The sequence below is a fragment of the Mastomys coucha genome, unplaced genomic scaffold, assembly GCF_008632895.1.
Source record: "Mastomys coucha isolate ucsf_1 unplaced genomic scaffold, UCSF_Mcou_1 pScaffold5, whole genome shotgun sequence".
Classification (NCBI taxonomy): Eukaryota; Metazoa; Chordata; class Mammalia; order Rodentia; family Muridae; genus Mastomys; species Mastomys coucha.
Window position 1 is genome coordinate 100,277,985 of NW_022196911.1, and position 23,336 is coordinate 100,301,320.

Here is a 23,336-nt window from a genome sequence, read left to right on the forward strand (position 1 = left end):
TCTTACAACAAAAACAACAGGAAGTAACAATTACTTTTTCTTAATATCTTAATATGAAAATTAATATATTCAACATATCCTAATCGATTGAAATCCAAAATTATGAGGAATTAGAAATTTCTTTGCTGTCATCCAGTGGTCTCTCTAATTTGGTAGTTGGAGAAATAGGTCCAATATTGTACAATCCATATACACTTCCTACTTGTTTGTACATGTCAGTGTATTGCTGGGTTCTGCATAATGGTCTTAAAGTCAGGCTTCTTCTATCTCAGTCTCTCTATTAGTAGGATTGTTTATTTCATGTTTTTACACTATACTATGGTTTTCAGAACAGCTTACATATTTCAAAAGTTTATACAGCCAAAAGAAAGGTAGACAATTAACTTGGGAGGTGGCTTGTAAGAGAACAACAAATAGTGAAACTGAATGTTTTGCTTGATGTTTGTAACTATTGTATCAAGTTTGAAGAAGAGGACTTTATAAGTTACTCTTTCTCTGAGATGAATGCTTTTCCAAATTATCACAGCCAATGAGCCAGATTCTTACCCTCACCTAATGTCTGTGCCACCCTCCAAGCAGAACCACATTGAAACAGTTGGTGAATGACTTTATGGATAGACCATCTTAATACACACACCATCCATAAATGAATGTAACCTGTTCTCTGTGGGCTGAGAACAAAGTCACTCACTCAAGTCAATTAGCTTTGACCATAGCAGGAAGTCTGCATCCAAAAATCGTGCCTGCAATTCATTCCTTGGAGCAGCAGAACTGTCAACTCTTAGCTTAGCTACGATGGAAGTAAAATCCTTTGGTGATGTGAGGGTCATTGAAGTACAGCCTTATTACAATGAACTTCAATGTCTAAAAATTGTTCTTATTTTGGGCTTGTACCACAGTAAGAGCCAAGATTTTAAACTCTACTAAATACAAAACAAACAAACAAACAAGCAAAAAGACTTTATATATTTATGTTCATTTAAAAAATACTAGTAGTGATGTATTATTTTAAAATGTACAGTTAATATGTTTGGAGTTATTTAAAATTTATATTGAGAAAAATGTATGTATTTTCAGTATTGCTATAGACAAGCATCATTTAACATAAGACTGTTAAATTGATTGTTGTTTTACATCAACAACTTTTATAATAATCATTTTTATTGTTATAATATTCTATACATTTTAAAGAGTATGACAAAAAAGGTATTGTAGGTATTGAAGGGGGGTCTCTGGGAGGAGTTGGGGTACAAAAGGGAAACAAGAATATGATTTAATTCTATTTACTTAAAATACATTTTTAAATGTTAACAAATTCAGATCAATTGAAATCATGTATCTTTTCTCATCATAATGCAATAAAACTTAAATCAATTAAAAAACAGTAAAAAAAAAAACCAAATTAAATAAAAAGAGAAAGTTTTCAGTTTCATAAGATACTGAAAACTTGTTTTTTCAAAACTAGTTGTGGAGGCCTGGGAGATGGGTCCGTGTGTAAGAGAGCTTGCTTGTTACATACGTCTGAGGACCTGAGTTTGAACCCCAATACCCTCATAAAATGTTGCACATGACTACATACGCTTGTAACCCCAGCACTAAAAGATGAAGCCCAGGAACTCACTGGGCAGCCAGCCTCACTAAACGAGTGTACTTCTCAATCACGGACAGACCTTGTCTCAGAGAAATAAGGGAAAGAGAAATAGAGGGCAGTGTCTGACATCTTCCTCCAAACTCTGCTTTCATGTGCTGTACACACTCATGGGCATGCAACACACACACACACACACACACACATATATTCACTGCACAAAGTTTAAAAAGTGGTTCTGAACATACAACCAGTGTCCAGTGCTAAGGCTGGAAGGAGAGAACAGGGTAGACAGGAAGGGAGTGGTGGTTCTCAGGCTAAATGCACTTTGGACTGATTTAAGAAGACCCTGATCTGGTTGTGGGAGGCCTGGGCCTTGTTGTGAAATAGAGGCCGTGACAAACTCTACTGAAAAAAATTGTTTTTTTTTTTTTAAACTATTTTTAAAAACCATTCCACAATTAATTACAGGGCATTCACACTGTCCACCATCCCCAATGAGTTTGTGGAGCCCAGATTAGGAATTCCCAGTTTTGCTAGGTGTGGTGGCATACTTGGGAGATAGAAACAGGAGGATGTCTGAGTTCAAAGCCAGCCTGGTCTACAAAGCAAGTTACAAGACAGTCAGGGCTACACAGAGAAACCATGTCTCAACAACAACAACAACACACACACACACACACCAAAAAAAAAAAAAAAAAATCCCAGTTTTAGCTGGTCGTGGTGGTACATTAAGTTTTGAGCTTGGGAGACTGAGACAGGGGGATTTTGAGTTTGGAGACAGCCTTGACTACTTAGAGAACCTGGCTTCAAACAAACAAATAAATTTTCATTAAGAGGAAGACAACATTAACCTGGAAAGTTTGGGAGCCTTTGGCCGCCAGCAGAGCCTTCTCCTGATGATGGAGAGAGAAAACGGAGATGACCATGGAAGAGGCCCACAGTCTGCAAGAGGGAAGCACTGAGCCTTTTATGGAAGTAGGATTTCAGAATTAGCTGGACACTTTTATAAACCTCCACAGAGCAGGAGGGGGTGCAGGTAAAGATTCTGCCACAGAGCTGACCTTTTGGGAGAGGAAAGACCAGCTTAGGAATTTTAAGAAGTATTTGCCTTTGCATAATGCAGCCCAGGTCCTCTGTGAGCAGAAAATAGCTCTATGACCAAGCAGATCCAAGACAGACAGACAGACAGACAAGCAACAGGGTTCAAGGTCAGCTGAGCCCTTTAGCCCTGTGGCATTTGGTTCTTTTTTTTTTTTCTTCCCCCAACAAATCTGGGTTTCTGCTCTAATGAACTCCAGGACATTAAGATGTGTGAATAAGAGCTTCCGGTCCTCGAATTCTTCATCTAATTAGAGCTGGGTTGACTGTGTGCGGTAATGAGCTGGCTTTCACACACTCCGGACTACCCCCAAGGCCTCCATTGGGAACACCCCTAACACGAGGCAGGTATGGGGGCGTACCGAGGGCACACCGAAAGGGTATACTGAGTCACTTTGCCTTGGAGTGGGAAGGACAGCTGAGTCACCAGGGGATGGACGAGGTTAGAAGAGGCATAGACTGTGTGGGCAAAGGTGGACTAGAACAGGAGGGGCTGTGTGGTGAGGGAGGATGCAGGGTAAGTAGATGGGAATAGGGTATGATGTGTCTTCAAGGGGAAGCTGAAAGACAGAAGCATGTTTTAAGTATTAAATTGATGAGGGTAGGAGTCAGGCAGTGGATTAATATTTCCCAATAGGGTTCAAAGTTTATTTAACTTGCCTGTGGCTGAAATGAGAGTGATTGATTGATTGACTGATTAATTGATTAACTGTTGATTGGTTAGTTGGTTGATTGGTGTGTATGTGTTAAGAGGTGAAGGAGAGCAGGATTTTCTACCAGGGACCTCTCTCCCCAGCAGCCATTGCTCATCTCTGGGGAGAGCACAGAGCCTGGGTCCCTGCTGATTCTGAGTGAGCTGCTGCATACGCATACATAGTGTGTCAAGAGGACACTGCCCTCTGCTTAGCTGTCAAGAGCCACCCGCTAGCCCCATGGCTTCCTTTTCTCTCCACTTCTGCCTTTGCACTTGGAAAATGAGGCTAATGCTATTTCGTCACCTCTCTGGAGACTGAAACTTAATTACTGATTAATAAAGTGTGGGAAGTTGCTTGGGGCCAGGGCAACAAATAGATTTCTTCTAACCAAGGCCCTGAAGTGAGTTTACTATCCCCAGGGCTGATGGCAGAGCAGCTCCTGAACCTGTATAGGATGGTGAGACTGGGGACGATTAAGAAGTCCAAAGCCTGTGTCAGCAAAGAGAGCCCTAGGGTGAAGTGGAGGGAGGATGCTTGAGGTGAGGGAATGAATTATATAAAGCCCACTAAAGACTTGGGCAGACACCAAGGGAGACAATATGGCTCTGTAAGTCAGGAGGATTTAGGGGTGATTCTTGTGGGGGCTAGGTCCAAGCTCTGGTCAGGAATAAATATGTGTGGTGGGAAAGACTGCCTTTGTCATCAACATCTGACAGAAGGGAGGAGTAAGTAGTGCTGAGGCTGGGGGGTGGCTGGATGGAAGGAGATAGGGGACATTCCTATCAGGCGAACATAAAAACCTAGCTTCTGAAGGGAGACGGATGGACAAATGGACACACACATACAGAGAATCAAGCTTTGACCAGCCACAGTCAAATTAAAGAAACTAGGGTTCCATTTTGCTTCTAAAGCTGGGTATACTGGTCCTTGTTGATAATTCTCTCAAGCCTAGGGCTTGCAAAGAGGGGAACAGGAGAGAGCAGAATGCCGTGTGAAGAACACGTCCAGGGTTGCCATCCAACCTAGGCATTCTTCTCCCACCGTGAAGGAGAAGATGCACCTAGTAGTGCCCCTCTCCTATCTCCGCATATTTCTGGACCCCCTCGCAAAAGGAATTCCCAATAGACACAGCTCCGACCCCTGTCCCCACATCACCAGACCAAATAACCACTGAGTTCAAGCCAATCTGTATGTCCTCACTGAGCACCTATTGTGTAGCCACAACACAACATCATGCCTTAACTTAGTTGCCAAATGGGGGCACAATACACATTCTCAAACTCAGGGGAGGGACGGACTTGCTTAAGAGTGCAGTCACTGCAGCCCAGATTGGTCACACAGCCCACCCACCCAGACTCTGACCTTAGAGACAACAGTAATCTAAGAAAGGTAACATCGTGGTTGGGGGTGTCCATTCAAAAAGAGACAGCCTTCCAGCCATAGGGCCATTCCGCTCCCATCCCCCAAAAATCTGTGCTCTTGGAGTGACACAGAGCCCTCAGTGGGGCTAAAGGACAAAGGCCTTCCCTGGAATCTTCCAGATCATTTCTTCAGTGCCTCAGTTTCTCCATCTGCAATAGCCATATCCATGCTGGCCCCAAGGAGAATCAAGCCATCATAAATATCACAGTACCTCAGAGGAGTTTGACACATGAAGAAGGGAAGGTAGAAGGTTGGGTACAAGTGTGTATACATGCCTTTGTAGGGACCTGGTTGGACATGTGGAGGTGGCCAGAGACAAACACCAGCTTCCATTCCCAGCCTTCTGTGAACCAGGCCATTTCAAACATTCAGGAGGGCACCCGGAGAATGGGAAAGGATAGGATGCTGGGCAGAGGAGGAGGAGGAGCAAGAACCATCAGTTCAGACCGCTGAGCACTCCTAACAGTGTTCTGTACCCTGTTTTGCCCACAGGCCCTTCTCCTTCTGGGGCTGAATCCTGTCTCCACTTCCCTCCAGGATCAGCACTGTGAGAGCCTGTCCCTGGCCAGCAACGTCTCTGGTGAGTGCCCCTGCCCCTTACCTCTCAGGATGCCAGGTTCTTACAGGGTCTCCTTCCTTGGCATGGTCTGTATGGAAAAGAATGACCTGGAGCTGGAGTCAGTGAGTGAACGAGGACTGAAGTTAGCAAGCTGTGGGCACAGGAGACACAGCAATGCGTCACCGGCTCACCATCCCATGGGCAGCAGGGGAGGGCCCTCCAGGCCCTGCTACTGGGCTGTGAGTTGGGGACACTGGCAAAGGACAAAGGCAGCTGCTATCGCTAAATGAACTGGGGTGTAAGTCAGCATGCTGCCAGCACAAGGGCTTCAAGATGTCACCCACTTTGACACCTCAGGCAACTGAGGCACAGAGAAACTGAAGTGCTGAAGGTTGAGTTGCAGAGGCAACCTGGCTCCCTCTAGGTTTGCCATACCTCCCCAATAGAAAATGCTAGATGAACGCACCAAGGGCTGCGGCTTAGCCATTGGCAGAGGGCTTCTGAGCAGTTATTTTATCCCTGGTGAGCTAGATGCCTGATGGGGAAACTGAGGCATGAACGAGAGTTTCACAAATTTCCCAGGCTATCACTGTCAGTAACAGCAGGGTCTGGACCCAAAGCTAGACCTTCCAAACCCCAAGGCCGAGCCTCCTCTCATTCTGGGCATGGCCCTGGGATGGCAAGTGCCAGGCAGGATGCAGTGAAGGCTCTTTTTTTTTTTTTTTTTTTTTTTGCTCTTCTTGCATCTGCCTCAGATGCATCACCAGAGGAGCCAAGAGGGTCTCCCAGGCTCCCCCAGCTCCCCAGGGCTAAGAGCCAGAGGGCAGAAGAGCAGCCACTGGAGAAAAAGACTCGAGAGTGTAAACGAGTCCGGAGGAATTCACTTCTAAAGCTGGGCCTGATGGGCGAGGGGGCTTCTGCAGCTGAGAACAGCATTCATATGCTGACACACCCCTCCCCCGACCCCTCAGAGAGGCTGAGGAAGGAAGGGAGTGCTGGACCTGCAGGAACCAACTGTGTCTGCCCTGTACTGACTCCTAGTCAGGCTCAGGCGCACCCCAAACTCTGAGGCTCAGGATCGGTACCCACAGGAAGACAATGTCCCCAGACTTCTTTGAGTCTTCCTTTGCCCAAACGGAAGGAGGGGGAATCCATGAGGCTAAATGCTCTGAATTTTGAGGGTCTGTTCCACAAACTGCAGAGTGCAGATGGCTACTGGGTATAACCATGGGTAGCTTTTTTAAAAGCACTTAACTGTATAGCTAGGAAAAAGAGAATGTACACACTACCAATTGCTTGGCTACTACGCAGGAGGTATTGGGAGGCCAGGGCAGACACAGGGCACATCTAAGAAGGCTTTCTGAAGGAGAGGGTTTTTGTTTTTTGTTTTGTTTTGTTTTGTTTTGTTTTTTTAAAGTGAGCTGAAAGACAGAGCCATCAGTGGTTGAACACCAGCAGGTAAGTTCGGCAGGAGAACTCACCAGGGTTAGAGAGGCACTGGTTCTCTCAGCCTCGGACTACCCACTGGCAGAATTGAGCAGGAAGAGCATTGTTCTCAACCTGTGGGCAGTTACCGCCAAGAAGAACAGGGAGAGAGGGAGGGAGGATGCTCGGAGGAAAGGTCTCCATCTCTCCTCCCTACCCCAGGCCAGGTCAGGCTCCATTAACTCGCTTGTGTTCAAGAGAAATGACACCCTGGAGCCACACAGGTGTCACCTGTCCTTGGAGGCAGTAGGCTGTGATGAATGGTGTTCATTCCTCCGTGATTTGTTCTGGACGCCCTACCCCCATCCCAGCCTGCCTGGCCTCATAGGATGCAATCCATCACCCTCACAAAGGCCTCTGATACAGACATTTGTCATCTGATGCTGAGACCAACCCAGACCGATGGGCATTGGCAGAGACAGATGGTGAGGGTGGGGCAAAGGGCCCAGGACAGATGGATGGACGTCTGGCTGGAGTGGCTGGCACTGTGCTGAAACCTTCGGGGGCCTTGCACATGCTTCGTGCCAGAAAGCAAGGAGGGGTTAGGTTCCCATGGCCAAGGCCCCATCATATGATAGATTACAGAGTTGGCTTCTTATAAAATCATGGCATGAGTATGACTATGCCAGGAAGAAATAGAATTACGGACTAATAACATCACCCAGACAAGTGGAATCAGAGCTCTCGAGGACCTGGGGTCACTGGCTCCCCTTCCTGTTGTTAAGGTGGCAATGACTAACAACCGTTATAATAATAGCTAGCATGTGTGGATGCCCTCCTATGCTGGGCTTTGCTCTAAGTGCTCAGCCTCATTCCATCAGCACCACAGTGGAGTCAGTGAGGATCTTTGTTTCTGCTTTAAAGAAAAGGAACCTTGGGGGGGGCGGGGCTGGAGAGATGGCTCAGTGGTTGAGAGCACTGACTGCTCTTCCGAAGGTCCTGAGTTCAAATCGCAGCAAACACATGGTGGCTCACAACCACCCATAATGAGATCTGATGCCCTCTTCTGGTGCATCTGAAGACAGCTACAGTGTACTTGAAATAAATAATAAATAAATCTGAGAGAGAGAGAGAGAGAGAGAGAGAGAGAGAGAGAGAGAGAGAGAGAGAGAGAGTTACTTGGAAATGCAGTATCACCCCTGAAGTTTTCCCTGCACATACTGAGCTTTTATATAGCCCTATAGTTTCTTCAACACCTACTATGTGCTTGGACCCCTACTAGGTATGTCCACAGAGACACCTTTTTTTTTTTCCTTTTTGATGTTTGAGACTGGGTTTCTCTGTATAGCCCTGACTGTCTTGAAACTTGCTCTGTAGACCAGGCTGGCCTCAAACTCAGAAACCCACCTGCCTCTTCCCATCTTTGCCCTGCCTTTTTTTTACAGCTTAACCCAAGGTGACGAGCCTGTCTGACTGCCTGTGTGCCTCTCTCTGTGCCATGTTGCCCAAACCAAGCCATTGCTCCTTCATTCCGTGGCACCAGCCTCCCACTGACAGGAGTACCTGTCTCAGAGGCTGCCCACAGGCACCTGGCTGCTCCCCAGGTAGCCCTAGAGTTCCTCTCCCAGTCTCAAGCCAGACAGGTAGATGGACTTCCTAGCTGAAGGGGGATGCCAGATCTTACACCCTTTGTGATTCGCCCAGAAGCACATGATGGGAGACCCCTCACACCTGGGCAGGAGCATTACCTACAGTGGAAGGGTCCTGGGACCCTTGGGCACTGATCTTGACAGGGAGGAAACTGTGTGGCCAACTTAACAGAAGAAATCAGCGTCCAACTGTACACAAGCTATAACTAGGCCACCCTTGGAAGAATCCTTTTCTGTTAATTGAGTGACCCAGTGACAAGTGACAACCCCGAATACCTCAGCAAACACCTCCTCCAGACCTTCATACTGGCTGCTGCCTCTCTTCCATGCATACACGTGACTTCCTCCCTCCAAGTCTGTGATTTAAACTTAGTGCCTTAGAGGAATACCAAATTAAAGTAGTGCACAGTCCATCTTCATTGGGTAGAGATACATTATCTGTAGTATTTCACACCGGATAGCACATGCCTGCTTGCGCACTGTGTTTCCCAGTAGAGTGAAAGCCCCTCAGGGCTGGACATCTATTTTAGTCATTTTTCTGTCCCCAGTTCACCCCATTTCTTGGGTGAGTTAAGTATTTGACTTTTGTTTTGTTTTTGTTAGGAGAGGGGAAGAACATGAGAGAGGGGAGGGAGGGGGAAGGATCTGGGAGGAGTTGGGAGGAGGTTTGAAAAATATGTCCATAATATATCCTGTGAAAAGAAGAATCATTTAAAAAGCCTCCCGTGATCTTCCCTGTCCATTCAGCAGCTGACCAGGAAGGAGCTCGTAGGTAGTTGGCTGGCTATGGGATGAGTTAGCACTATGATGGCAGTTTACCTGTGCTGCCGCAGGCTGGGGAGTCTGATCAACTAGCAGGCTGGCCTGGCCTGATCCAAACTGCTTCTCATCTCAAAAATGATAACAAAGTGGGACAATACCACCTCCCACCCAAAAGCAGAGGAGAAGAGGGAAGGAGAGGAGAGAAAGGGAGGGGAGGGGAGAGGAAGGGAGGGGAGGGGAGGGGAGGTGTGTTTGTGTAGGGGTCATTGACCTAACCGTTCAAGCTTCCAGTTGGCTGAGATGGCTCAGTGAACAAAGGTGCTTGCCACCAAACCTGAGTACCAGAGTTCCATTCACCTGACCAACACAGTAGGAGAAAACTGATTCTCCCAAGTTGCCCCTCCCCCCACACACACAGAGGGGTGGTAGGGAGGGAGGGAGAGGGAGAGAGATGGGGAGAAGGAGAGAGATGGGGAGAAGGAGAGGGGGGAAATGGGGCGGGGCGGTTACAAATTTAAAATAATCCAAGCTCCAGCAGCCTGGACTTCGAGATCCTTGTGTGCTAGGACATGAGAATTCCTATTCTCTGCGTCTGCTTTTCAAGGCATTTCCTCTGCCCTTCTGGTATTTAGCCGTAGCATATCCTTTATCCTTTTTGTCCCAGTCTCCCTAACACACTTCAAACTTGGTCTGCTCTTTCGCTTGCTTTGTCTTTTCCCCTCCTCAGAGTGATGGGGAGGTGGGGGTGGGGGTGAAAAAGCACCCTCCACAACGCCTGGTAACATTCACGCTGGCCCCCTTCCTCCCATGTCTTATCTATTCATGGTCTTATTTAGAGGCCCTGTCTGTCTATCTTTCCCAGGCGTGGTCCACAGGGTGAGTTGCAAACGCTGGTCAGGCTGCAGGTTACTGGACGGCGGGGATCCCAGGGAGGTGGTCTCAGGACTGGGGGTGCGCTGGGCAGCGCTGTCTGAAGCCCTGGCACGTTGCCTGCTCCCTGCTGGGTCCATGCCCTCTTTCCTTTCATTTTTCCGGCACCCCGGAGCTTCTTGCGGTGGGCTGAAACCCTAGTGCCAGTTCAGCAGCTAAGTGCATCAGTAGAGCCCAGCCGCAGCTCCTGATTGGCCCCCCTACGCTTGACTCCGCCCTCTCCCGCACTGCCCCACCCACAGGTCCGCGTGCCGCTCTCTGGAAGAAGCTGGTGCCTTTGTTGCCTACCCCGTTCATTCCACCTCTCGTCTCCAGTCTTGCAGCTTTTCAGAGACTTTCATGCTCCAGGATTTTCTGGGCTTTTAATACAAAGGTCGCTATATCCCCATTGTCACTTCAGAAGCTTTCTGTGAGCGTCGGGGACAAGCGCAAGGAATATGGCGCAGAGAGAAGGGAGCACCAGCCAGATATTGCAAAAGGCAGATGCTGGCCAGAGACCTCTGTGGAGCAGTGGAAACTCCTGGCTGGCTTCAGAAGTCCAGGATTCAAAATCTGCCCTGCCTCTTGGTAGCCACTTTGGGTCGACCCCTGTGCATTCCCGGGCCTTCCGTGTTCCTTCTCTTTAAAGCAGGAAGTTAGTGCTCAAATGGACATATAAGGGAAGACCCTAGGACATTTGCCATTCTGTTTCGCCCACCATCACATGGGTCCTGCTCATCCCTGGACGAGCAGTGGGCGGAGTCAGAGCTCTGAATAGGGTCTTTAAAACGGAGGATATTAGGGGGATGGTGTACCCAATGGGAGACTCCTCCAGGCGGAGCCTCAGTGCTCTAGCGGGTCTTGACATCAAATGGCACTAGCTGCCCCTAGGTCCTTCCCGCCTCTGTCTGGCCTTAGCAGAAGTGTATTTGGGAACTGTGAAAGTAAGGAAAGAGGCGGGTGCCTCTGTCTTTGGCAGAAGATTTGTTAGGCATTTCCTTCCCTGGACCCTGACAGCATTTAACCTCACCGTGCTGGGTGAATGAATGCCTGAACCCGGTGAGGAAAGCATCCTCACCAACAACAGATCTGAAGCCAACCGGGACTGCAGTTCTTTGTCCTGCTCTGGAACTCAGTCTCCCACTCAGTCTGCCCGGCGCTGTAGTAGCAGATTCACATTCCTGTATAGGCTGGGCTCCTATCTGCGCCGAGACTTTGCTTTTTCTGTCTTTACTAGGGCTGAGGAAGGGCAGAACCCAAGAGAGGTTTCTGTCTACCTGGGACCTCGCTTGTTTTCTCACTAGCTGTCTCTGTTCCTAGGCCTACAGTGCAATGCCTCCGTGGACCTCATTGGCACCTGCTGGCCCAGGAGCCCTGCCGGGCAGTTGGTGGTTCGGCCCTGCCCCGCCTTTTTCTATGGTGTTCGCTACAACACCACAAGTAAGAAGAAGGGACAGGGTGGGCTGCGGGGCTGAGTGGCGGCAGTTTGGAGGCAGAAGGAGTAATTAGCATCACCCCTAGGGCCAGCTCTGCTCTCTGCTTGCTCCTGCTGACTCTTGCAGAGAAAACATTTTCTCTATAACCAAGGCACTCGGACTCAGAGAAGTTAGGAAATTTGCCCAAGTCATCAGCCAGTAGGGGGTGAAACTGGAATATGCAGGTCTACCTGACCCTTTCTTCTGTAGTTGTAATTGACAAGCTTCTGGTTAGTTCCACTGAGCCTCAGCCACTCCCGCGGTGATTGTCCTAATAGAGCAAGGAATTTTCATGGAGACAGGGCACCTAGAGTGACTAATCCATGATAGAAAGTGACTTGTAGCCAAGTATCCCAGGCCTACAGCTGTGGTGGGGGGAGGGGGCAGGACTGACCCATGGACTGAGCAGACAGACACTGGATCCCCATGTAAACACCTTGCTCCCCAGAGGCCCAGCCTTCATGCTGGGCTTTACAGCTCCTTGCTATAGCATCTGCTACCCTCAGAATTAATTTGCTTTCTCCTGCCAATGACTCAGGTCCCTACCATCAAGAGAAAAACAGATGGAGCCCAAGGGGCCCCGGACTATGCAAAGGAGGTTGAGTTCTGGGTCCCTGGGGCTAGGAGCCCCTGTGTGAGTCCTGAAGGTGTGGTAGGCCATCCCCAAGCTCCAAACAGGTGCCAAAAGTGAGCAGATACCAGGTGACCCATGTAGAGGCTCGCTGAGTGACCGAAGTTCACTCTCCCTCTGGCTTCTCCATCTGAGGTTTAGAGGGCTGGTGACCTCTTCCCACTCCAAACTCCCAAACCTCTCCTCCCACCCCTCCTTCACTTACTAGACGACTGAAGAGGATACGATTAGGAATATAGACAGGAGAGTTTGAGAGGGTGGCCATGAGAAGGTCCTGAGAGAAAGAGAAGAAATACTAGAGTGGGTGAGGGGCCTAAGGGGGAAAGGCCAGGTAAGAAAAAGTAGAGGTCAGAGGTCAAAGAGGAGACTTTGTGGCACATAGTTGGCTAGTTCCAACTAGGGCATGTTTTGTAAAGAGGAAACTAAGGCATAGATTGATGGACAGCTTAGTCAGGGTCACTGTACCTGAAGGTGGAGTCAGAACTCGGGGCTCTAGGGCTTGCACGTTGCTCTGCATTCCACCCCACACCTTGTCCCAGGACAGTGGTAGCATGTGCTGGCACAGCCAAGCTCCCCCTTGAGGTCTCTCTACAGCACCAGGGCCTGTTTGGCACTCATCTCCCTTCCTGCCTACTGCCCAGCCTCAGGCACTCCAGTCTAAGCCCCAGTGTGCCCAGTCTGATCCTGTTACACCCCACTCATTTCTGTTACACCTTTCTGTGCCTCACCCTGGCTGGATTTGAGTCTGCTAGGCTGTCTGTGGTACAGCCCTGCTCACTTTTGCAGCCAGCCCCAACCATTCTCCATGGGCACCCCCAAGTGGGACACATTCCTGCAAGGGTTTAATGCTATGGTACACATGGGCCCTGCCTTCAATAGAAGCCAGGCACCTTGCACTCCAGCCCTACCTCTGTCTGTCCACAGTTCAAGACTCCTTGGTTTGGGGCTATCTCTGGACCTTTGTTTTTCTATCTGCAGGATGGTTGGGAGTGAGGTGAGACGTCCTCTGGGTTCCCTTGATCACCCAGTAGTTCCAAGGAGTAAGTTGAGATGTCGGTTTCCCTGGCATGGGCTGTCAGACTCCCCATGCAGGTGCCCCTGGCACCAGATGATGGGGGCAGAGCCGCTCCTAATCATTAGCTTCTAATTAACTCATTTACTGATGAGGTGTTGCTAGGACTTCCAAGCCGCTCCTTACCACTCTCCCTCCTGCGGCATCAGATCTTCAGAGGGATGGGAAACATTTCCAAAAATATCCATTTTCCCATGATCCTCTAGGAGGACTGCTCAGCTCAGCAATTAGACAAGGAAGGTTGGCTCCTCCCTGGCAACAAGCCCCTGTGGGCCAGGCTTGTTCTCCTTCAGGGTCAGTTCGTCCCTCCTGGCCAAAGCCTGCTGCTTCTGATGGTCCATCCTGTGGGCCAGCTCCAGACACCTACCTTGGGGGCGGGGTAGGTGAGGAAGCTGTGGAACACAGGAGACTTAAATCTCCACCTGCACCCCATGGATAAAGACAAATGATGTGTTCTATTATGTAAGGTTATATAAAAACAGCTCAAGCAACAATAATAGACATAGGGCTGACACCATATGCCCAGTACAGTCCCAACTGTTAACTAAAAACAGTAACCCAAAGAGGCCAGAGTGTCTTCAAGATGGCTCTTTCTCAAGACAAGGAGGCTGAGCGGCCAAGTGACTCACCCAAGGTCATACAGGTTGTAAGGGTAGTGCCAGCATTTGAACCCAGACTCTGTGGCTCGAGGGGCCCTGTTCTGAGCCCTGCTTTGTGCGGCTTCTCTCTGTGCCTTATGCTCTCCCCGCAACCCCCATCCCTGCCATAGGCCCCCTTCTCTGCTGACATTCTAAGCAGCCTCTGGGTGGGGCCAGGCGCATCCTCCCTATACCTTATGCTGTAATCAACCTGCTTGTTCTTGGCCTCCTATCCCACAGATATCCCAGAACATCCTCATTGTGAGTCCCTTGGGGATCAGCTCTTATTTAACACCAGAGAGCCTTTGGCATCATTGCAGACTCTACCCAGATCATAGCTTTGTGCAGGACTCCGATTTGCTCTCGGTGAGGCCAAGCAGAGCTAGGAAAATCCATAAAGATAATTTTCCCCGTTGGCTAGCTGCAGCCAGAGCAGCTTCTCAGGTTAGAGAGGAGGCCACAACCTTTTAGGTTGGAAAGTCAGACCAGCTCCCTCTGTTGGGGCAGCTTTAATTCCCTCTGCCTCTCACTCTGCATCTACCTCTGGCCTTGGTGCTGCAGGGAGACAGCTCCCAGGCTAATGATGGTCCTTAGGCATCAGCTGGAGCATCTCCATCTTTAGAAATGAATGGAGGGGCTGGGAGGACTTCTAACTGTTCAGATGCAGCTGAGCCATGCCTTTGGCCCCTGTTGGGCTCCAAGCCCAGGGCCTGGGACCCTGGCAGCTTCCCCTGCCCTCTTCCAGCCTGTGGGTCAGTTGGAGCCACAGAGTGGACTGTAGGAAGAAAGACTGCAGTGGAAATGACCTAGGGCTGGAGTGAGACCCAGAAATACAAGGAAGTGTGGTTAACAATACTGATGCCAGAGAGGGTGTGGGAGACTCCTGGTCTCCCTCCCTGATAGATTTCCCAGCTCTGCTACCCAAAGAGCTATACAGGAAACGGATAAAAGAGGCTCTGTGGGCAACCCTGCCCCTCCCAAGGCCCTAAAGCTAAGTAGAGCAGCCCTAAGGCCCCTCTAAATCTCTCCTTAGGAGGTGAGAGAGTCTAGCCACAGTCCAGTCTGACAGTCACAGGTCCCCCCCACCCCCCGTCCTTGGTAGCCACTCTCTGACCTCTTTTCTTTTCTTCTTTTTTTTTTTTTTCAAAACAGGGTTTCTCTGTGTAGCCCTGGCTGTCCTGGAACTCACTCTGTAGACCAGGCTGGCCTCAAACTCAGAAATCCGCCTGCCTCTGCCTCCCAAGTGCCGGGATTAAAGGTGTGCGCCACCACCTGGCTCTGACCTCTTTTCTAATGTCACATCCCAGGCCAAAAACAGCAGCAACAGCAGCAGGCCTAGTAGTGAGCTGCCTGACACATGAGACCCACTCGGTGCCATTCCCAGCACACCCCTGACATCTGCCCTCTCCTACCTCAAAGGCCTCCCCCGTGAGGCCCCCGACATGAGGCACGCTGTGGAGAAATGGTTCTGTTGGGACCTCTGTAAGTCTGACCCCTTGGGACGTGCTCCAGTGTGAGAATTCCGAACAGAGAGACAAACACAAGGAGACCCAGCATTTAAAGCGCCCAAGTGAGCAGTCACTACATGTCCGTCCACCAGATCCTGCCCACCCATGTATCTTTTTTTTTTAAAGACAGCCTCACTAGGTAGCTCTGGCTGGTCTGGAACTCACAGAGATCTGCCTGCCCCTGTCTTAAAGCATACATCACCACTTCCAGCTGCCCAGCGTATCCTAAGTCACAGCATGTGTCATTCTCTGTCATCATGAAGGACCCCAAACAAGTCCAGTTTGGAAGAGTAGCAACCAGGAAATTTACCACTGGAGAGAGTTTAGGGAGGTAGCCCTCAGGGTAAGGGGAGAGCATGATCGTGCCAGTTTGGGCTGACAGAACCAAGGCCCTGTGGACAGTTTGTAGGGTGCAGTTGTGAACCTCTGTGGTTCAGAAGGTAGAAAGAAGTGGCACATAGGGTAATCAGGAAGCCTCCCACCTCAGTTTAATTCCAGGGTTCCCAGCCAGCAGGCCCTGTGCTAGCTCAGATGTGTGGACAGATGTATGTCTCTTCTAACATAGGTTTTCTTCTTTTCCCAGACAATGGCTACCGGGAGTGCCTAGCCAATGGCAGCTGGGCAGCCCGTGTGAATTATTCTGAGTGCCAGGAGATTCTCAACGAAGAGGTGAGGATAGGTCACCATCCTGCGGAGCAGGCCAGGGCCACCAGCACAAGCCAGGGGACGAGGGTGGGGTGGGGGAGGAGGGAGTGGCTGCCACATGAGCAGTTGGGGCCTGGGGAACTTTCCAGAAGCTGGTGTGAGGACTCTACCCTGTGAAAGCTGGTGGGGGAGCCTCTGAAGGTGCATAGTGTAGCAAATTCAGACCTAGCCTTCTTCCTTCCTCCCTTCCTCTCCCTCCCACCTTCCCTCTCTCCCTTCCTCTCACACTTGTCTTTGGCTGCTTGCACTGGGTGTGGGGCACGGCTGGGGTACAGCCGAGCCCAACAGTAACTGGATCTACAGACATCTAAGATTGACATCAAAGTCCAGCCACGAGGGCTTGTGTCAGAACCAAGACTAGAAGTAGGGCGCTGATGCAGTTTTAAAAAGCCCCAGAGGTGTTTTGCAAAACTTCAGTGGTTTTGAGCAGCTGTTGCTTACCCAGAATGCAAAATTTAAAAGGTCCAAATGGGAATATACCGAGAAGTGCCCCTCCCGTGGCCATCCCTAGCCAGTTGCTCATGTGTTCTGCATGTTCGAGCCAATGTGTCTCTGCATGATGTTCTTGGCCTTACCGAGACATCACCTGTCATACAAACTACTTGATGCCTGCTTCTTCACATGGCCATCTATCCTAGAGATTATTCCTTGTCAGTTTAGAGCCAGCCTCTTTGTATTAGTCAGGGTTCTCTAGACTCACAGAACTTATGGTAGTCTCTATGTAGTAAAGGAATTTATTGATGACTTACAGTCTGTAGTCCAACTCCCAACAAAGGTCAGCAGCAGCTGTGAATGGAAGTCCAAGGATCCAGCAGTTGCTCAGTCCCACAAGGCAAGCAGGCGAAGCAGAGCGAGCCTTCCTTCTTCCAGTGTCCTTATATAGGTCTCCAGCAAAATGTGTAGCCCAGATTAAAGGTGTGTGCCACCATACCTTTAACCCCAGATGACCTTGAACTTGTAGATCTTCCTATCTTAATCTGGGATTCATAGCCATTATGCCTCAAGATCTCCATTCCAAGATTCGGGTCGGAAACTTGTATCTCTCAGCCGCCAGATTAGGGCCACAGGTGAGCCTTCTAATTCTGGATTGTAGTTCATTTCAGATATAGTCAAGTTGACAACCAGGAATAGCCACTACACTCTTCATTCTCTTTAGACTTGCATACTATCCACAGTCCCGATGTGCCATAACTTAGCGGGCCAGTCTTCATTCTGTCTTTGGTTTTTACAGACAGCATCATCACAAAGAATCTTCTATAAATGATGCTTGGCAGGTGCATGAACAACTGGGTTCCTCTATCACCTCTTCTCTATGCTCAGTCCCCCTTACTCCATCCGAGGAGGGTGGAAACAGGCTGGCAGAAGGCAGAGGGTTAGAAACCAAGCCATCCCAGGCTCCTAGGTCCCTGAGCCTTAGGAATGAGGAAGACAGACTGGTCCAGACAATCCTGAAAGTTCCATCCTCTGAAAGGTCTGAGTTAGAAAGGAACTTGGAGACCCTCCATCTCATCCTGAGATTTCCAGACCTGCTTAATCTCACCCAGAACACTCGTTCACACACAGCCTCGTGAACAACCAGGGCTTGAGGTGGGGCAGTGGTTGGAATGGGCTGCTAAAATATTGAGACGTCCCAGAATTTCTTGGCTTCTTGCTAAATGGAAGATTCTGATTCTGTTTGACTGGGCTGGGTCTCAAGACTCTGTCTTTTTTGAGATGTCTGCAAACTCCTGGGCTCTGCTGCTCTTGGTTTAAGGGCCACACTTGATGAACTGGAGGTACAGACCACCTACAAAAGAGCAAAAGGTGCAGCTCAGAAGCCAGATGGGCAGGACAAGCCACGAGTTTGATGTTCAGAGATGAGGAGTGAGACAGGCAGGCTGCTAGAAGGACTCACTGCTTTCATCCTGCCAGGGTATCCAAACAGGTCTGACGGCACCGGCCTTTGGGGTTAGATGATATCTTCCAATCTGGTCAGAATCAGTTCAGCAGAAACTGCTTGTTAGAGTCTGGTCTTGAGGGCACAGCGGAGTGGTTCCTCTCCAGCATCCCACTCCATGCCACCTCCCTCAAGAAACCTGTAGAGCTCAGAGCTCCAGACGCACTGGCCAAGCTTAGCAAGGGTTGGTTTTGTCCTCTGGTGCTATTGGGCATCCAGTGGCTTCTGCAGTTCTTGGTGGCTGATCCCCAGGAAGTCAGAATGAGTGAGGGTATCACCGACATCTTTTGCAGGGAGTCTGGGGAGGCCATTGCCTGTCTCTCTGGACATCACTGGCTGCTTTCTCCAAGTGTCATTGACAACATCTGGGGTGTTACTAGCTTCTCCTCAGGGGTGCTGCTGGGTGTCTCTCCAGACAGTGCTGGCCAGAGCTCTGGCTGTTCTTGGGACTTTCTCGGTATCACCTACTCTCCTGCCTCAGTGTCCCTGGATCATTCATTTCCCAGAGCGCTGGCAGCTGCTTTGATCTGCTTTTGTTACCATAACAGAATACTCGAGGTTGAGGTTTTTTTTTTGTTTTTTTTGTTTTTTTTTTGATTTTTGAGACAAGGTCACATGTGGTCCAAGCTGACCACAAACTTCAGATCTACCTGAGGGACTGGGGAGATGGCTCAGCAGCCAAAAGCACGTGCTCTTTGCTCACACCCAGGTTTCATTCCAAACACTCACATGGTGATTTATAACCATCTGTAACTGCAGTTCCAGGAGAGTCAACACCCTCTTCTGACTTCTGAAGGCACCAGGCACATTCTTGGTGCACATACATCCATGCAAGCAAAACACTCACACACGAAAAGATAAAACAAACAAATCCAAACCTTTTTTTTTTTTTTCCAAACTTGAGCTCCCAATCCTTCTACCTCTGCCTCCCAAGATCTGGGCTTACAGAGCCCTGGCAGCGCCTCCTGTGTTATGGATTTCTGAGAATCGAACCCAAGGCTTCATGCAAAGTAGGCAAGCATCGTATCAACTGAGCCACATCCCCAGCTTGTAGGTCATTTATAATGAGTAGAACCATTTTGGCTTTTGGTCCTGGAAGCTGTGACATCCAAGATTGAAGGGCTAGTATCTTGCAAAGGCCTTGCTGCTGTGTCATCTCATGACAGAAGGCAAAGCAAGGGTGAGAGGGATGGGCCACACATCCTTTTAGAAGGAACCAGATCATGCAGTGAGGCCCCACTTGACTGAAAGGCCCCACATCAACAGCTTTGTACCAGGCACCGAGTACCCAGCCTTTAAACTTCAGGGACACATTCATATCACAGCAGTTGCCGTGTCTCGGGGTATCTCTGGCACTCTCTGTGATACTGCCGTCCCTACAGCCATCTTGGTGCTCTGGTCCTTGGATTGCATCAGGCCCAAGGGTGGAGGGGAACCCAGAGCTTGACCTAGCTGGATCTCTACCCCTGTGGTTTTGGACTTTGTTTTTCCATTCCAGCCTTTTATTCTCAATGCAGAAGCCCCTCCACCAAAATCTTGAACACAGCAGAGAAGAGACCTCCCCAGAGCGCATATCCCCCAATCCCTGCTTGTCCCCCCTCCAATACCATATGGGTGGAAGGAGAAGAGAATCCTAAAAACCAGGCTGGTCCAGGTTCTTTGCTAACTGTACAGCTTGGATCAACTGTGAGGCCTTACCAATCAGAAAACAAGGTTGTGGGGACCAGCCTCAGAGACTTCACTGAGGACACTGGTGTGGGACCCAGCGCAAAGTAGGTCCTCTCAAAACTATCCAGCTTCACTTTGACAGAGGAGTTAGGGTAGAGGCTCGAGCAGAAGAGGCCAGCAAGCTCCTCCCCACAAGCCCCTCCTAGACCCAGAGAAAAAGCTGGGCCATGACAGCAGCCAGCTCCACAGATGCCCTTATTACCCAGGGGCTTCTCAGCATGGAAGTGTGGAAAATTTAATAAAAGGAAATCAAGTGTTGATTCCAGATAGGCTGTGCGTTGTGCATGTCTGTCTGGAGCCTCCGGTAGGATCCTGGCATCTTCTGCAGGCCCTTAGAGACCCTCAGTGTTTGCAGGTCAGAATGGACTGCCCCACCCTCACCTCCCTGCCCTTTCTCCATTCACCATCCTGGGGTCTGAGGGGCTTCCAGAGGCATGCGCTGCTAATGTGATGCCCTGCCTTCTTGGGCCCAGGAAAGGATGAATGGGAGTTTTGCATTAGGAATCTGCTAAGAGCTGAGCCCTGGGTCCCGGCTGGTCCCCTATGGAGTAAGGACCCATTTTTAGCATCATTACTTTGCCAAGCTTCATGTGGAGGTAAGAGATGCTTTAAGCTGAGCTTACCCATCTTGAGCAAGTCAGCATACTTCTGGGCTTCTTTTTCTGCAAAGGAAGTTACGAAAGCTTTTCCAGCTTTTCCCACAGGGCCACTTTGAAGCTTTAAGATGGGGAAAACTGTTAAGTGGGAAGGCTCTCACACTTGTGCCCGTAGCGCCCGTAACGTATTCATAACTGAATAATTAAGAAAGTTAGGGCCGGAGAGATGGCTCAGTGGGTGAACGTGCTTGCCAAACTGAGTTTAATCCCATGGATTAGCTGGTGGAAGGAGAGACCTGGCTTGTGCAAGTTGTCCCTAATCTCCACGCAGGGGCTATCACACACATGACCATACTCATGCTCCTACATAGACACACATTGAAAAAAATAAATGTAATTAAAATGTCTTTTAAAATTAGGGGTGGCCGAGGATATAGTTCACAGTAGGCAGAGCATTTGCCTAGCCTGCTCAAGACCCTGAGTTCAATTCAGAGAGATGGGGGGGAGGTGTAGCATAAGGAGGAGGCGGGGGCGGAAGGAAGAAATGGAAAGACACTGTTCACTTGGGGCACCAGCTCTTGGGCCCGGGATGAGGGAAAAGCTTTGAGAATAAGGAACTGGTGTTTTCTTCTTTCAGAGGTATGTGTGTGGTACATGCAAGTGTTCAGATATGCACGTGGAGAACACATATCCATGTATGCCTGTGGAAGTCATAGGTAGACGTAGGGGGTTTTCTTTAATGGTTTTCTGCCTCATTTGTTGAGAGCAGAATCCCTTCACTAAGCCTGAAGTTGACAGTGCCGCTGGGCTGGCAGGCCAGTGATCCAGGGATCCACCAGTCTCTGATCCCCACAGCCACACCCAGCTTTCATGAGGGTGTCAGAGATCGAAAGCCAGGTCCTCATTCAGCCAGACCCAGGTGTGCCCAGGAAGATGGGAACTCAGTTCAGAAGTGAGTGAGACATGAAATCCTGGAGGGCAGGGGTCTCTGCACCCACCGGATCCTATGGCATCAGGGCAGAACCAGACATGGGCATCTGTAGGAGTACCTGTGTGGGTGTGTACAGTGTTAATGTGACACGGGAGCACCGTGTGACATAGAGACAGCTTCAGTTCGTATCTATCTGCAACACATGACAGACCGGATTCAGAGGCTGGCCCAAGCAGATGGTGTTACTCCAAGGTACCACATGTCTCACAGGGTCACCCTGGAGTGGGACAAACCCTGTTACTGTTGCCCACTCTTCCTCAGCAAACCCTCCCTGGTGCTGTCCTCTCAGAGCTGTTTAGTTCAATGGGTAGAGAGGCGCTGCTGTGCAAGAGGCTCACCTCTGCCCTCTCTCCTGCCTCAGAAGAAGAGCAAAGTGCATTACCACATTGCTGTCATCATCAACTACCTGGGCCACTGCATCTCCCTGGTAGCCCTCCTGGTGGCTTTTGTCCTCTTCTTGCGGCTCAGGTGAGAAGGCGTGGACGCTGCCTCCTGCCAATCCCCGGACCCCTGAGTGTATGCAGGGAGGTGGTTACGCGTGGGGCGGGGGCACTGACCAAGGGGTAACCTGCCTCTCATTTGAATAGAAGAGTATCACTAAGTGAAGCTCAGGTCTCTTAGGTCCCCTGCAGAGCCATGCCTGTCCTTGCTCCCAGCAGCCATTGGGGCAAGTAGGGTAAGGAGGAACCAAGCCCAGGCCCACCTGTGTTACCAATGCCTAAAGCTGGTCTGTATCCGTCTTGGGGTTATAAGGCAGGGAGACCCCTGGAGGTGAGAGTTTTGTCGAGGGACATCCCTGCCGCGAGTTCAAATGTGCTGTGGATCGAGTGATAGGTAAAAGCAATGAATGGGAAGCACCAGAAGCTGAAAGTCAAGTTTATTGTTGGAGGTTTCTCCTGTTTGTGAGCACTCTGCCTTTCAGTCCTGGGGTGTGGGGAAGAAGTGGGGATCCCTGACCACACCAGGCCCTTTCAGGAGCAGAAGTCTCGGTGGACCCTGATAGGAAGGGACCAGTGGAGTTCAGGCCAACCCATCAGCCCCACTCACTCCAACTCCATTCCTGCGTCTGGGCTGGAGCCATGCTCGCCCCTGCCCTCATCCTTTCTCTCTCCTCCCGTTGCTATGGCCACCTGCCCTCTCCTGCTGCCCCAGGAGCATCCGGTGCCTGAGAAACATCATCCACTGGAACCTCATCTCGGCTTTCATCCTGCGCAACGCCACATGGTTTGTGGTCCAGCTCACCGTGAGCCCTGAGGTCCACCAGAGCAATGTGGTATGTCCCAGCTGGGAAGCAGAAAAGGCCAAGCCCGGGTCAGAGGAGCGAGAGTAGGGCTACCCTGCAGAAAGGCCAGGCCTGGGTAGCCACAGAACAGGAACAGGATCCCACGAAGCCTGAGGTTGGACACTGGGGTTTCTGGACACCCCCCCGAGCTCATGGCATCTCTGCTCTGGTTGGGGCAGGCCTGGTGCAGATTGGTGACAGCTGCCTATAACTACTTCCACGTAACCAACTTCTTCTGGATGTTCGGTGAAGGCTGCTACCTGCACACGGCCATTGTACTCACATACTCCACCGACCGTCTGCGCAAGTGGATGTTCGTCTGCATTGGCTGGGGTAAGCTGGGCCAGCCCTGCCCCTGCCTCTCCTCACTGAGGATATGGGTGAAGTGGGTCAGGAGGGTGGGATGTGCACCCTTCTTAGCGATGAGAGTTAGTGGGGTTGTCATGAAGCATCAGAGCTCAACTCCCATGAATCCTTGCTCTATGGTAGGCCCCCTGGCTGCCCTGGGGTCCTCCGGTGACAGCCGCTCTCTTCCTCAGGTGTGCCTTTCCCCATCATTGTGGCTTGGGCCATTGGGAAGCTTTACTACGACAATGAAAAGTAAGTCACTCTCCGAGGTCAGAGCCTAGCTCTATGTACGCGGCCTAGGGGACTTCGGCCATTG

The 23,336-nt window shown here is 50.1% G+C and overlaps 1 protein-coding gene across 3 annotated transcripts in view; it reads left to right on the plus strand.

Annotated features, from left to right (window-relative positions):
- Crhr1 (corticotropin releasing hormone receptor 1) overlaps window positions 1-23,336 on the plus strand; it is a 46,223-nt gene that overhangs the window by 17,914 nt on the left and 4,973 nt on the right. Inside the window, exons 2-8 of one of the 3 annotated variants that reach the window (XM_031353058.1) lie at window positions 5,299-5,386; window positions 11,431-11,550; window positions 16,018-16,103; window positions 21,752-21,858; window positions 22,543-22,663; window positions 22,852-23,005; window positions 23,212-23,272. In XM_031353058.1, coding sequence (XP_031208918.1) covers window positions 5,299-5,386; window positions 11,431-11,550; window positions 16,018-16,103; window positions 21,752-21,858; window positions 22,543-22,663; window positions 22,852-23,005; window positions 23,212-23,272 — 737 coding nt within the window. Of the gene's footprint in view, window positions 1-5,298; window positions 5,387-11,430; window positions 11,551-16,017; window positions 16,104-21,751; window positions 21,859-22,542; window positions 22,664-22,851; window positions 23,006-23,211; window positions 23,273-23,336 lie in introns of those variants that run through there. The other 2 variants (XM_031353059.1, XM_031353060.1) reach the window with 2 other exon arrangements.